Below are 14,220 nucleotides of genomic sequence, written 5' to 3'. Positions count from 1 at the left end.
AAGGCGACAAAATAAATTTTGATGATTAAAGAAATATTTTGCGTTTTATTTAACAATTCCCTGGACTTTTTTGACAGAATGTAAAAGTACTGGCTTCTGCTGAGGTTCTTTGTTTCCCTTGGAAACCTATAGTTCTGAGTTTCCTTTTATTTTGCACACAATTAAACGCTTGTCACGTACATTCAAATTTTATTTGGTGCACTTCGGCATTTATTTTCTTTCCGATTTTCATAAACTCATTTGTATTTCGCTCTGTTGCATTACTCAAATTAGCTAATTCAGCATTTTTCGCTCCAATTTTCCAGTTATAAATGATTTATGCCTGATTCCCGCTGTTCAATAGTCGCACGGTGGCTCAATTTTTGCAGTTAAATGTAACATAAAACAATAAACCAAAAAAAAAAAAAACCGTCAACTCGGCCGCTGTCCCTCGCCCAGACAAGCGCGAGCATGAAATTACTTGTGAGCAAAATTCTTCCTATGCAACGCATTTCCTGCAAGGCGGAATTTCTGTGAATACTACTGTACTTGCTATGCTTGTAAACGATTTAAGTAAACATGTATTTACATGAAAAAAATTTAAATTGCGACTATTTTTCATGTTATTATTGCCTAAACTGTTAAATTGAAACTGCACGAAATAAGCTGTGCCCCTGCCCCTGCATGCCGCAAAGAACGTATATTTTCATTGCTACACAGCGTAATGATTATAAAAAATTAAAACTCGCAACATAATTATCAAACATAAATTTTTCTGATATTACTCATAGAGGTTAAACTCTCCGATAAAAACAATTCTTACATGAAATGCTAAAATGTAGTTTTTAATATACATTCGTCACAACACTGTTTTGCACAAACGAGAAAGAGGAAGCAAATGCGGGTTTGTCCGAAAAACAAACAATGCGACTAAACAAAAAATCACCGGCTATCAAAGCTTCTTTGCGCTCTCTTGCTTACTCACTTTGCGACACTTCAAGATACAGGCAGTATAAAGTGCGCTTATCGCTTAGTGCAAGCCGCAGTTATATGGCAACCGGCCGCGGAACAGCATCTTCAATAACAATAAGCCAGCTTCAGCAACAACAACAACAACGGGGCAAGCAAAGTAAGAGCAATGCGGACACACCTTCAGTATGAACGTCACAGAAGCGGGATTGTCTTATCAGCTCTATTTTTGCTGACATTGAGCGCGGCCACACCGGGAGGACAACCAACAAGTTTCGAGCAGCTGTTCTCAATGGATCCAAATAATGCGGTAAGCAAGGCGTATTTCAAAATATTAGCCATCAAAAACGATTTGTTCGACACATTTAATCGGAGATTTTTTCCAACAATTCTTTACCTTTTTGCGCTTCTTTGCCTTTGCAGACCTTCACTACACTTTGCGATGATGCGCTATTGCGGAATGTGGCGCAACAGGTTACTCAACTTAAGGCTTCAAGTGAGAACGTCCACTTACTGTTGGACACATATAATTTGAGGTGAGTGTCCTCTGTATAAAGGCAGTTTTATATTGCAATATACATACATACATGCATATTTAATTGCTTGGTTTCCTTGCAGATTGGATTACATTAAACATTTGTTGGATGAACGTTTGCCGGCGGTTAAGTCATCACCTCAATGGATTGATGTGCGCGTACATGGCGAAGAACAGGGTGGCGCATCCACTCTGCCCACACAATCCTCCGCTGGTGGTATAAATTTTCCAGGCATCAATACTCAGGCCTCTGCAAGTGGCGGAAACTTGCCTGCGCCCAGCAGCTCGCAGTCCTCTGCAGGCGGCGCAAATATTTTGCCAACTGTTGCCGAATCATCCTCGGCTGGTGGTTCAAATCAATTGGCTAACAACAATGCAACACCTGCAGCCAATGCACAGGCATCCTGTGCGCCTGCCTTATACAGCGCTCCTTGTCTCTATCCCAGTTCAAATTTACCGAGTACATGTGAAGAAGCCTTGACACGTGCGGGCGCTAACGCCAAGAGCGGCATTTATCAACTTTATCTACCCGATTCGGGATTGAAGTTATTCTATGTCTACTGTCTGCAGGACGCAAATGGTGGCACAGCTTGGACTGTGGTGCAGCGCCGCCAAGACGGCTCCATTTCCTTCCATCGCGATTGGCATGAATATCAAGCAGGATTTGGAAATTTGTATGGCGAGTTCTTTATCGGCCTGGAGCGTTTGCATGGATTGACACATGCGCGCCTCAATGAGTTGTGGGTGCAGATGGAGGATTTTGAGAATGTGACGCGTTACGCACGCTATGAGAATTTCGCTATCGGCGATGAGCATGAATTGTATGCATTAAATGTGTTGGGCAAATTTGAGGGCAACGCTGGTGACTCTTTGCGTTCCAGTCAAGCACAAAAATTTAGCACCAAAGATGCAGATCATGATATGTGGGATCGCAATTGCGCAGCCGAGTATACTGGGGCATGGTGGTATAAGGCGTGCCATGATAGGTGAGTGTTTATATTAAATTTGACTTTTTTTTCTATAAATTATGTATAAATAAATTTCAAGTAATATTTCAATGGGTAAACTCGCCTTTGGTTTTTTCGATACAATTTTTTACATATATACACCTAATTCTGTTTTTAGACGGTCCTTTTTTACACGGTTTTTTCTGGAACCAATTTACCGTGTAAAATCAGAATTAGGTGTAGTTATATTTAATTTTTTTGAAAATGCTATCTTTTTTTAATAAAAAAACCTTCTTGTATTTCCAGCAATTTAAATGGTCAATATTTACGTGGCAAATATAGTAAGGACAAGTATGGCAAAGGCATTGATTGGACTCACTGGCATGGACATGAATACTCGTTGAAATATGTCCATATGGCTATAAGACCAGTACCACGAAAGATGAAAGCCTGAAAAGAAAATCAAAGAAATACTCGTAATAGTTGAACGGCATAAATATACACTTACATATACTCGTCAATTTCTTAATTCAAATACAATGAAAGACTTAACACACAAGGAATATAAGAAAAAAAATATTTTTTATTTTTCAATAAATGCATTTATACGAATATAAGTACTTTTAAAAAATTGTGTATCTTATTGCTTTTTATTTAGACGAGCCTTAGTATATACATATGTATGTATTTAGACTCACAGGTAAGCTGCTCTTAATTAAATTCAGGCATCTTAATCTTCGCGTGTCGTGTGAAGTTGCCTGTCTCCCATCAGTCGCTTCACCAGATGGCGGAGAGGGGAATGCTTGGCAGGGTAAGTAGGAAATAAAATACCACTCGCGGACCAAAACAGGCAACACTTGCTTGACGGTGTAGGCAGTTTGTTTAACTATCACCAAGCTAGGATAGGCGGGGTAGCAACCTACTTATTCGAATCTTAATTGCTACCGAATCGTCAAATTCACAGCCTCGAATAGATAATCGGAAGCCCTCGTTGACAACTTTTGACGTCCCATGCTCCACAAGGAGTTAAAGGAAAACATATCGCACCCTAAATACAAAAGGGGCACAACTCAAAATTTTCCACACTCGAGCTTGTCTTGTTTACAGTAGCACAGAAAACAAACTATGTGACATATCACGCTGAAATTTGCCATGTAAGCTTATAGCAGTCCTACCAAAAAACAAAAAATTTATTTTTGCCATATGTCATCCGCGGACCGTTTTATTGATAACGTCTCGTTCATATTTGAGCAGAAGTACATTTTGAGTTGTGACCCTTTTGTATTTAGGGTGCGATATATATGTATATCTTAATCTTGCCAGCATTCATATCGAATATTTTGATGAGATATAAACGTATATACAAGGTGAAGTCCAAAATAAATAAGACTGGCGTTAGTGCGTTGGAAGTTACATCCCTAGCTGACTTCCAGTGAAAGCTTGGTGACATTCGGTAAAACGTTTACCGAAACATTTGAACTGATGAAAGATGCTTATGGCGATGATTGTCTATCTCGTACCATGAGTGATTTAAACGTTTCAAAGATGGTTGTGAGGACATAAATGACAATGAACAGACGGACCGCCCAAAATCAGTAATCACTGAAAACTCCATCGAAATTGTCAATTTATCAAAAATGAACCGAAATCATTGTTGAAATTTATGGAATCGGAATGGAATATCTCTCGATTTATTGCATTTTAACTGATAATTTGGGCTTACGAAAGGTCTGTGCACGTTTCATTCCTCACAAGTTTACTGAAGACCAAAAATTGTTCAGAACTCAACATTTGAAAGGGCTCATTAAAAAGGCGAGAAAAGACGAGAACTTCCTTTATATCATTGTAACTGGTGATGAAACGTAGTGTTTCCAACATGAACCTGAAACTAAACATCAAAGTGCCAAATGGACGGACCCAGACGAAAAAATCGTGTTTGGAGAAGTAAAAAATCAAGTCGATGCTCATTTGGTTTTACGATTCCAAGGGAATTCTCCACAAGGAGTTCTTGCCAACAGGCCAAACCGTCAATATAATTTTCTATCTTGGCATTTTGAAGCGTTTGTTGCATCGCATTCGTCGAATTCGCCCTGAATACCGCGAAGGAGGAAACTGGCGTTTATTGTATGATAATGCACCATCCCATCGATCCACTCTTGTGACTGATTTTTTGGCTAGAAATCGCATTTTAACCATCGATCACCCACCGCATTCGCCTGGTATGGCTCCCTGTGACTTTTACCTATTCGGAAAATTGTATTTGGCCATGAACGGAAAACGTTTTGTGTCCGTAGAGGACATCCATAGAGGCTTGTACCGACATCCTGAAGGGCATTCCGGTCAATGGCGTGAAACACTCTTTCGGAAAGCTTTTAGATCGTGCAAAACAGCGTACCGAGGCCAGATGGGACTATTTTGAATAAATAAAGTCGAAGTTATGTCATTTCTATTTTAGCTTAGTCTTGTTTATTTTCGACTGTAATTGCAGTAACTCATTCTATCTTCTTCTTAATTATCATGCAACATCGCATTCCAACGCAATGGAGGGCTTTCTCGATTGCTGGTCAAAACGATATTTGCTGAACTAATAAGGCAAAGAAAAATAGGACAGAAAGTTTTAATAACAAATGTCACTGTGAATACCATTACTGTACTTTTATTTTAGAGCTTCAGTTTTGGATGATAATAAAATAATATGACAATAAAATCAGACAAAACAGACAAAAAAAAATTTACATTTTGTTGCCCAGTGTATTTCGCACAAATATCCTTTTTAGTGCTACAAAATTAGTATAAAAAATTTAAATTTTTTTGAACAGCGTATTTCGCATTAAAAGCCTGTCTAGTATTACCAAAATAGCATAAAAACCTAATTTTGTTGACCAGTGTATTCCTGCTGTGTATTAAAAAATTAGCATACAAAATTAGATTATGTTGACCGGTGATTTCCTATTTAGTTTGGCCAAATACGCATGAAAACTGAAATTATGTTGACCAGTGTACTTCGCAAGAACTTCCAACTTAGTATTACCAAATTTGTATAAAATGTGTATTAAATCTCGTTGACCAGTGAATTACGCACGAAATTCTAGCTGAGTGTTACCAAATTTGTATAAAAAATTTAAATTTTGTTGACCAATGTACTTCGCACGAAAGTCCAATGAGTATTACCAAATTTGTATAAAAAATTTAAATCTTCCTGACCAGTGAATTATGCAAATTTATATAAAAAATTTAAATTTTGTTGACCAGTGCACTTCGCAAAATTGTTTAAAAAAATTTGAAATATGTTCACCAGAGTACTTCTAGCGAAATTCGTACTTAGCTTTACCAAATTAGCATACTACAAATTTAATTTTGTTGGACAGTGTATTCCTACTGTGCCAAATTTTCATTAAAAGCCAGACATTTTGTTGTCCAGTGAAAGTGATCAGTTAGCGAAATTACTACTGAGAATTACCAAATTAGTAAACAAAAATTTAATTGTGTTGACCAGTGTACTTCGCGCTTCTACATTGCATATCATATTCATATGACTACAAGTACTAAAAAAATATATTTACATATGTATGTTTATACATATATGTATACCGATTTGCTATGTGTTCCACTCACCACTGTAGTGATTACCTTATTTTACTTAAGTGTTGTTGTAATGCATTGAATATGAACATATGAATATGAATATGTATAAGTACAAGTTACAAACACACATACGAACATCGAAAGCTTTCAACTGACAAACCAAATATTCGACGCTATGTATGCTAGTGTGTATTTACATATATATTATACACACATACATATGTTAAAAGCGCATACATGTGTAAGTATGCATGTAATGCTTATGTTATGTTGACTGTCAGTGTCATCAAGATTGTTTGCGTTTCGCTGCTTGGGACTGCGTTAAGTCACAACTTGCAATATTCTTTTTTCGCAATTCGCAGAAGTACAAGTGTGCATGTACATATTTGTTGTTATTGTACTAGTATATACAACATTTCCCACGAAAAAGTACTCACATTTTTTGAAATGAAAGCAAAACCGCTTTCCAATTGAAAATAATGGTAATCTTCTAAATCGCTCGAGATTAGTAGTACTTTGGAGGGAAGCGGAAGTTCAAACATAAAATTCTATGTACTAAGTAAGTGTAATATGTACATGCGTACATTTGCTTAAGTTTTACGCGAAAATACTCTTCTCAAGAGGAAAATGTATTAAATTTTACGAATTCTGGGAAATGCCAAATACGAAAATGGGAGTATGGTTAAGTAAAAATGAAACCCAAAACCAAAAAAAAAAAAACAGAACAAAATAGGACAAATACTAAAATTTATTGCAAGTTGCTTACGAGTATAAGATTGTGAAGATGGATATAGCCTTCCTTAGAGTTTAGTATGATACTTTATGGTGATGCTGTTAAAAGCTTTAAGACCTCAAGCAATTAAAAGTAATATATCTGATTCCAAAGATGCAATAGCTCCTCCACATTTATGCATTTAGGGATATGCACAGGCTTAGAGAATTTGAGGAGAGCGGATCTGAATTAGACTTGGAGAGAAAATTTTAGCCACAAAACTTACGAAATAAGTTTCGTATGGATTTCGTTAAGATTTCATGTGATAAGGCACATTACAACGTGCAACAAAAATTAACTTGTTTTGTTGCCCAGCAAAAATTTCGTTTGCGCCTCCTAAAGACCTAATAGAGTGATGCTGCATTTTCAGTCTTTTATTTTCTCATCAATTTATTTTTTTAAAGGATTTTGTCAGAGTTTAAAAATTACTAAATTAAAAAAAAAAAGATTTTAAATACTTATATTCACTCAATGATATTCATATGGATGTGAAACGAAAGAAATTTTGTTAATTTTAAGAAATTCTATTAACAAATTTTTCTGTTTATTTTCACCTGGAAAAATAAAGATTTTTTATAGTATCCATTGCGTATACTTTATTTCATAAGAGGAAAGTTTAACTATTTTTTATTCAAAACTAGTTTTTTAATAGCTGGATATATTCTCTTTCATTTCATATTCATATTGACATGACATGGCAAACAAGTTTTATGTTTGGTTACAAAAATGAAACCAAAGACATAATTTTTAATTTCAATCAAAAAAATTAAGCTCACAAATAATTTTTATTCCTTCCCATTCTGTGTATCTCCTGCACTTGACAGAAAATGGCTACACCTCCTTGGTGGTATTGCCGTGCATCCAAATAAATTATGAAACAATAAACCCCAGAATGTGCTAAAATTTATATATACATATATATTATATATCTATACTAATATTATAAAGAGGAAAACTTTGTTTGTTTGGTTGTAATGAATAGGCTCAAAAACTACTGGACCGATTTTTAAAATTCTTTCACCATTCGAAAGCTACATCATTCACGAGTAACATGGATTATATTTTATTTTGGAAATAGGGCTCGAGATATAGGTCAAAACGTGGACCCGGGTAACCTTCGGATGTGTATGTACAATCAAATGGAAGCTGTTGGTGAACGCTTTAGTCCAGAGTATTTTTCATGACGCTCCGTGACTAGGGTCTCGAGATAGAGACCAAAACGTGGACCCTAGAATGTGTTTGTACAATATGGATATCAAATGGAAGCTGTTGGTGAATGCTTTAGTACAGAGTATTTCCATCCGCTCCGTGACTAGGGTCTCGAGATAGAGACCAAAACGTGGACCCTACAATGTGTTTGTACAATATGGATATCAAATGAAAGCTGTTGATAAGTGCTTTAATACGGGGTAATTTTCATACCTATTGATGACTAGGGTATCGAAATATATGCCAAAACGTGGACCCGCCGTGTCTTTGCACCGAATTAAACCAAACTTACGCACATTGTTAAGTAAGTATTGAAAATGGGTTTCGTAAAGTTTGGTTGTAATTCGGAGCACTGGCAACGGGTACAGCGTTCTTTTGAACCAGCCATAATGTCGCTTACTTTTTTAACGCTTGGGGCAGAACTGAACTGTCAAATTGACAGTGTGAGTTACAATGTGTCAATATTTCTTTCTGATTTGGATGCCATAAGGAAAAAACGTAATTGCAACATGTAAAAATTGTTTGTGAATTTTTTTGGAGTGGATTTTGGAACAGTGAATAATTTCTTACGAAATTTGAGAATTTAATGTGAAATCCGAATGAAATTATGTGTTCGTGGAAAAAAATTTTTTTTTCGTTTTTTTTTTTGAAAAATATAAATGGATAATGGTTAAAAAAGACGGTTGTTGCGTTGATTTGAAATTTAAAAACAATCTTCTTTTTTCCTGATTTTCAATTTATATTTTATATTTACTCAAAAACAAATAGAAAAACAAAAAATATTGTTTATGCCAAAGCGCTTGAATAAAGAATAAAGAAATAAATAATATGATAATCATATATTTTCTGTTCTAAACCATATCTATTCTATTTTAGTGTGCCCAGCGAAGGGGGCCGGGTTTGCTAGTACATATATATAATTGGCGCGTGCGTCTTGATATTGTTCCACAAAATGGAGGGACCTACAGTTTTAAGCCGACTCCGAACGGCAGATATTTTTTATGAGGAGTTTTTTGATGGCAGAAATACACTCGGAGGTTTGCCATTGCCTGTCAAGGGGTGACCGGTGTTAGAAAAAACGTTTTCTTCATTAGAAAAATCTTTTCCTTAATTTTGGTGTTTGACCGAGATTCGAACCGACGTTCTCTCTGTGAATTCCGAATGGTAGTGACGCAGCAACCCATTCGGCTACGGCGGCCACCGGCTTAAGAAATGTTGAGTAAAGCCCATGAAATTCTAGTATAATATGTAGAGTGAAGGTTTCACTTTACTTCAAAAATCGAGTTGATTCTTAATAATTATTCTTTGGTTGGTATTGTGAATTTTCTTCCATATAAACACATTTTTTATATGGAGGAAAAATTAAACACCGTAAACAAAATAAGCTTTCTAAAATCCATGCCATTTTTGAGTCACTTCAAACCTTCATTCTGTTACACTAGAATTGCATGGAAGTTGCATATTTAAAAAGAGTCTGAGATTTCTAATTAAAAAGTAGGGCTTTTGATGAAAATGTGATGCATATTTCTGAATTTCGTACAAAGTTAGGAATTTTAATTAATATGGCTTTCCTTAAAGAACGAACTGTATTTATTGAAAACTAGTTAAAATATAATTAAAAAAATTAAATGTCAAAATGTAATGTCTGTAATTTGAAATAAATCTGTTTCGAAGCCAATCTTGTATAGGGGAGTTAAAGGAAACGCATTTTCGTGCAAAAGAAGCCCGCCTTGAATATGTTTTCTTCCTTTTTCTTCTTTAACGGTATAACTTAATTTTTTAAAAAGTCTATCGTAAAATTCTCTCTTGATATTGACACCATTTTCTGTATAAATAATCAATACGATGCTTTCTGTAGCATAAAAAAACTGTAAATATCATCCTTTCAGGCTGATTGACAGCAGACTGTTTACCGAACTTTCATCACAAATTTTACGTTTCCTCGTCTCCTTTCTTACCGAATTTTCTCAGATTTTGAATGAAATAAAAGAAGGCATAAGAACACGAAAACCGTTTCAAGATTTTTCGGAAATATACCAAATATCATAAAATTATCGAACTTTTGTTAGTTGGGCCTACACGATCCCTTGATGATACAAAGCTTGAGCCGCGAAATACTTACTGCGGGATATACATAATTTGCATAATAGTTTCCAAACCAAATTTGGTTTTTAATGCTGAAAAGTGGGAGATACATAGTGAAAAATCTTAGTGGAAAATCAAAACTTTATCCAATAGCCTTTTGAACTGTCAAGGCTTGGCTCGAATTTCATGGGCTTTTTATTAATTGGCACAGTGGAGGATATCAGCACATATAACAAAATTATATAACGGCTGATCACATCAGGTTTTCCCAATTGGGATTTTTTGATACACCACGCGTGACTACTGCCAAACTAAACACATAATTTTTCTCAATATTCATTGACATTTCATCATGTTTACAAATGGTGCAATTGTATTAAGAAAATCGAAGCTCTGTGAAGAGTGTTCATCGCACGCTCAGACCAATTTATGGTGTACATAACCGTCCTACCGAATGCACTATTCGGCAAACCATTGGAAAACTTAATAATAATTGTACATTATTTGATGATACTCGACCAATTAAACAGCGTACTAAGCAGCCCGAAGTGAAGAGAATATTGCGGCTGTGAATGAGTGTTTTGCCGAAGTTCCGTGAGAATCGATTCAACGTCCATCTCAACAACTTCACCTATCTTATGGAAGCGTATATAATACAACTAGTCGAAGATTTGTAGCCGGCCAATCTTCCAAAGCGTCATAATTTTAGTCGTTGGGCTCTTGAAAACTCGTCGAAGATCTGCATTTTGCGACCCGAATTTTTTTCAGCGATGCGGCCCATTTCTTACTTAATGGCTATGTCATTAAAAAATTATCGTATTTCGGCTGAAGAGCAACCCCAGCCCATTCAAGAACAGCCATTACATCCATTCAAAACAACCATTTGGTGCGGCCTATCGGCTAGAGGAATCATCGGCCCATATTTCTTCAAAGACGAGGCTGACGATAAATTAACAGCGAATGGCGAAAGCACCATGGTAAACGACTTTCTGATACCGGAAATTGAAGCCCGTAATCTCAAAAGCATTCGGTTCCAACAAGATGGAGCTACTTGCCATACCGCCCGTGAAATAATGGATTTACGGTGTCGTCGTTTTGGTAAGCAATTAATCTCTCGTCTTGGACCAATGGATTGGCCAAGGTCGTGTGATACCACACCTTTGGACTCTTATTTGTGGGGGTATGTAAAGTTTAAATGCATTGTAGATAAAGGTGCGATTGAGGCATTGAAAGCGAACATTACTGAAGTTATTCACGAGATACCGACCGAGTTCCTCCAGGGAGTCACTCAAAATTGGTGTTTACAGATTTGCAAGGGATTATCTTTAAAAAATAAGTCTCATGAATGGTTCTAGACAAAAATAATAAAGATTGCCCAATCAATTTGAATTTTCATTGTTTTATTTCAATTTAAGCTCCGATGCCCCTAAATTGATCAGCCTTTGCATATAATAGGTCTATTTATAAGTTCGTGCGGTTTTACAACAGATGGCGTAACTTGATTATTATTCCATCGATCCACATTTCCAAACATTCATTGGAGAGCTACTGTCGTAAGGCACAAACGTCAGTATAAGTTTTTTATTTGAAGCGTAAACAACAATATTTTTACCACACTTGAAAATGTCGAATTTCGTGCCAAATAATGTGTTTTTGCGGGGAATTCTTCTTCATTATTTTAATATGAAGAAAAAAGCAGCCGAAAGTCATCGTATCTTGGTGGAAGTTTATGGTGAGCATGCTCTATCTGAGCGAACGTGCCAGAAGTGGTTTGCACGCTTTAAAAGTGGTGATTTTGGCTTGGAAGACGAAGAACGCGAGGGTGCGCCGCCAAAGTTCATGGATACCGAATTGGAGGAATTGCTCGATCAAGATCCGGCTCAAACGCAAGAAGAGGTTGCAAAAACTTTGGGAGTTGATCAATCAACCATTTCCAAACGTTTAAAAGCCATGGGAATGATCCGAAAGGTAGGCCATTGGGTGCCGTATGAATTGAAGCCAAGAGACGTTGAACGCCGTTTTATGGCATGCGAACAACTGCTTCAACGGCACAAAAGAAAGGGTTTTTTGCATCGAATTGTGACTGGCGATGAAAAGTGGGTCCATTACGACAATCCAAAACGTCGGGCAACGTATGGATACCCTGGCCTTGCTTCAACATCGACGTCGGCGCAGAATATTCATGGCCTGAAGGTTATGCTGTGTATCTGGTGGGACCAGCTGGGTGTTGTGTATTATGAGCTACTGAAACCGAATGAAACGATTACGGGGGATGTCTACCGACGACAATTGATGCGTTTGAGCCGAGCACTGCGAGAAAAACGGCCGCAATACGCCGATAGACACGACAAAGTTATTTTGCAACATGACAATGCTCGGCCACATGTTGCACAAGTGGTCAAAACATACTTAGAAACGCTCAAATGGGATGTCCTACCCCACCCGCCGTATAGTCCAGACCTTGCGCCATCCGATTACTATCTCTTCCGATCGATGCAACATGGCCTGGCTGACCAGCACTTCCGTAATTACGATGAAGTCAAAAAATGGATCGATTCGTGGATTGCGGCAAAACCGACCGAATTTTTCACAAAGGGAATCCGTGAATTGCCAGAAAGATGGGAAAAAGTAGTAGTAAGCGATGGACAATATTTTGAATATTAAATTTGTAACCATTTTACGTCAATAAAGTTTCAAATTTCGAAAAAAAACCGCACGAACTTATTCATAGTCCTATTAAAATTGGCGGTTACACCCTTTATTTAATATTTGGCCGAGCTCCTTCTCATATTTGTGGTGTGCGCCTTGACATTTTTTTACAAATGGAGAGACCTAAATGGGGATATTGCTTTTATGAGTAGGTTTTTGATCGCAGAAATACATTCGGAGGTTTGCCATTGCCTGCCGAGGGGCGATCGATATAGAATAAAACTTTTTCTATCTGAGGTTCGAACCTGCGAACTTTCGAATTATAGTCACGCACCAAACCATTTGGCTATGGTGGCCGCCAATTCAGAAATTACCTAACTAACAAAGTGGTTAAGTATCTGGGACGACTTTTCCGGTAGCCCTGTATATTTAATGTTTTGGCGACAACTAAGAAAAAAAATAAAGCATTTTGTGGCTGGATATGGAATGCACTTGGAAGAAAGAACATTGTTTCATAAAAAAGTAAAAAGCGATTAAGTTACTCTGAGCAACTGAATTGTTGTTGCAATATGGCTAGTTAGCGATTGATTGTTGCTGTTGTGCAATAATTATTTGGTAATAAGCGATTTACATTAAAAGAGATCTACATTAACGACAAATAATGATCTTATGTAAAAAATTACGGTTTGTTAGCTTCAGTGCAAATATTTTGACCCCTACTGTCTATGCCCGCAGATCCTTCCATTCGCACTGACTCATCTACTTTGTCAATCACTTATGCAACTGCAAGCGAACAAGTAATGCCATTCGAAGGCAACTTTTGTTACTTGACTTTCAATTATCATCACAACCAATTAGCATATTAAATTAAATAAATTTTAAATTACCAAAGCCATGAAAAGAAAAGCTAAGAAGCAAAGCAAAGTACAAAGCGGCAGCAAAGCAAGCAAGTAAAGTAATGCTAAGAGGATATGCAGAGAAGGAGAGTGGATGGCAGCAAAGTAAAATAAATTACATAACTTACATAAGCTCATTTCTAAGTGATGAAAGTGCTGAGGGTAAAGCTCGGAAAAAATTCTCAGTTGAATGCATAATGGAGCGAACGAAGGTGGAATACATCAATGTTTGGTGATATAGCGAGGCCAATGGCAAGGCACTAATAGACACAAGTGCCTTATACACAGGCATACATACAAAGTGGCATACAAGTACAGTTTTATGTATGTATGTATATTATTGTGCGGAAATTGAGAGCGTTGCATAGAGTAAGTGTGTGTATGTGTCCTTTATTGTTTGTCTGCTCCGCTGCAGTACACTTTGTGTAACCGTCTGTTTAAAAAAACACAAAACCAACAAAACAATGTCAATCTCAAAGGATTTCTCAAGCGACTTCGATGCCCATGGCAAAGTTTGAAAACGCTGATGATGATGAGGATGACGGGCTTAAGATGCTAGTGATATGTACCTTCGACAAGTGCAGCGGTAAATCT

At 36.8% G+C, this 14,220-nt stretch overlaps 1 protein-coding gene across 1 annotated transcript; it reads left to right on the top strand.

Annotated features, from left to right (window-relative positions):
- Positions 1–1,011: 1,011 nt before the first annotated feature.
- Positions 1,012–3,055, top strand: LOC128857235 (fibrinogen C domain-containing protein 1-like). Its single transcript, XM_054092889.1, has 4 exons — positions 1,012–1,258; positions 1,372–1,484; positions 1,567–2,469; positions 2,737–3,055. Exons 1-4 carry the CDS (start codon positions 1,118–1,120, stop codon positions 2,882–2,884), a joined length of 1,305 nt encoding a protein of 434 aa, XP_053948864.1. The 5' UTR covers positions 1,012–1,117; the 3' UTR covers positions 2,885–3,055.
- Positions 3,056–14,220: the final 11,165 nt, after the last annotated feature.

This window comes from Anastrepha ludens, chromosome 2, assembly GCF_028408465.1.
Source record: "Anastrepha ludens isolate Willacy chromosome 2, idAnaLude1.1, whole genome shotgun sequence".
Taxonomy (NCBI): Eukaryota; Metazoa; Arthropoda; class Insecta; order Diptera; family Tephritidae; genus Anastrepha; species Anastrepha ludens.
Note: the sequence above shows the minus strand (reverse complement) of the source record. Positions and strands in the feature narration are given on the sequence as shown.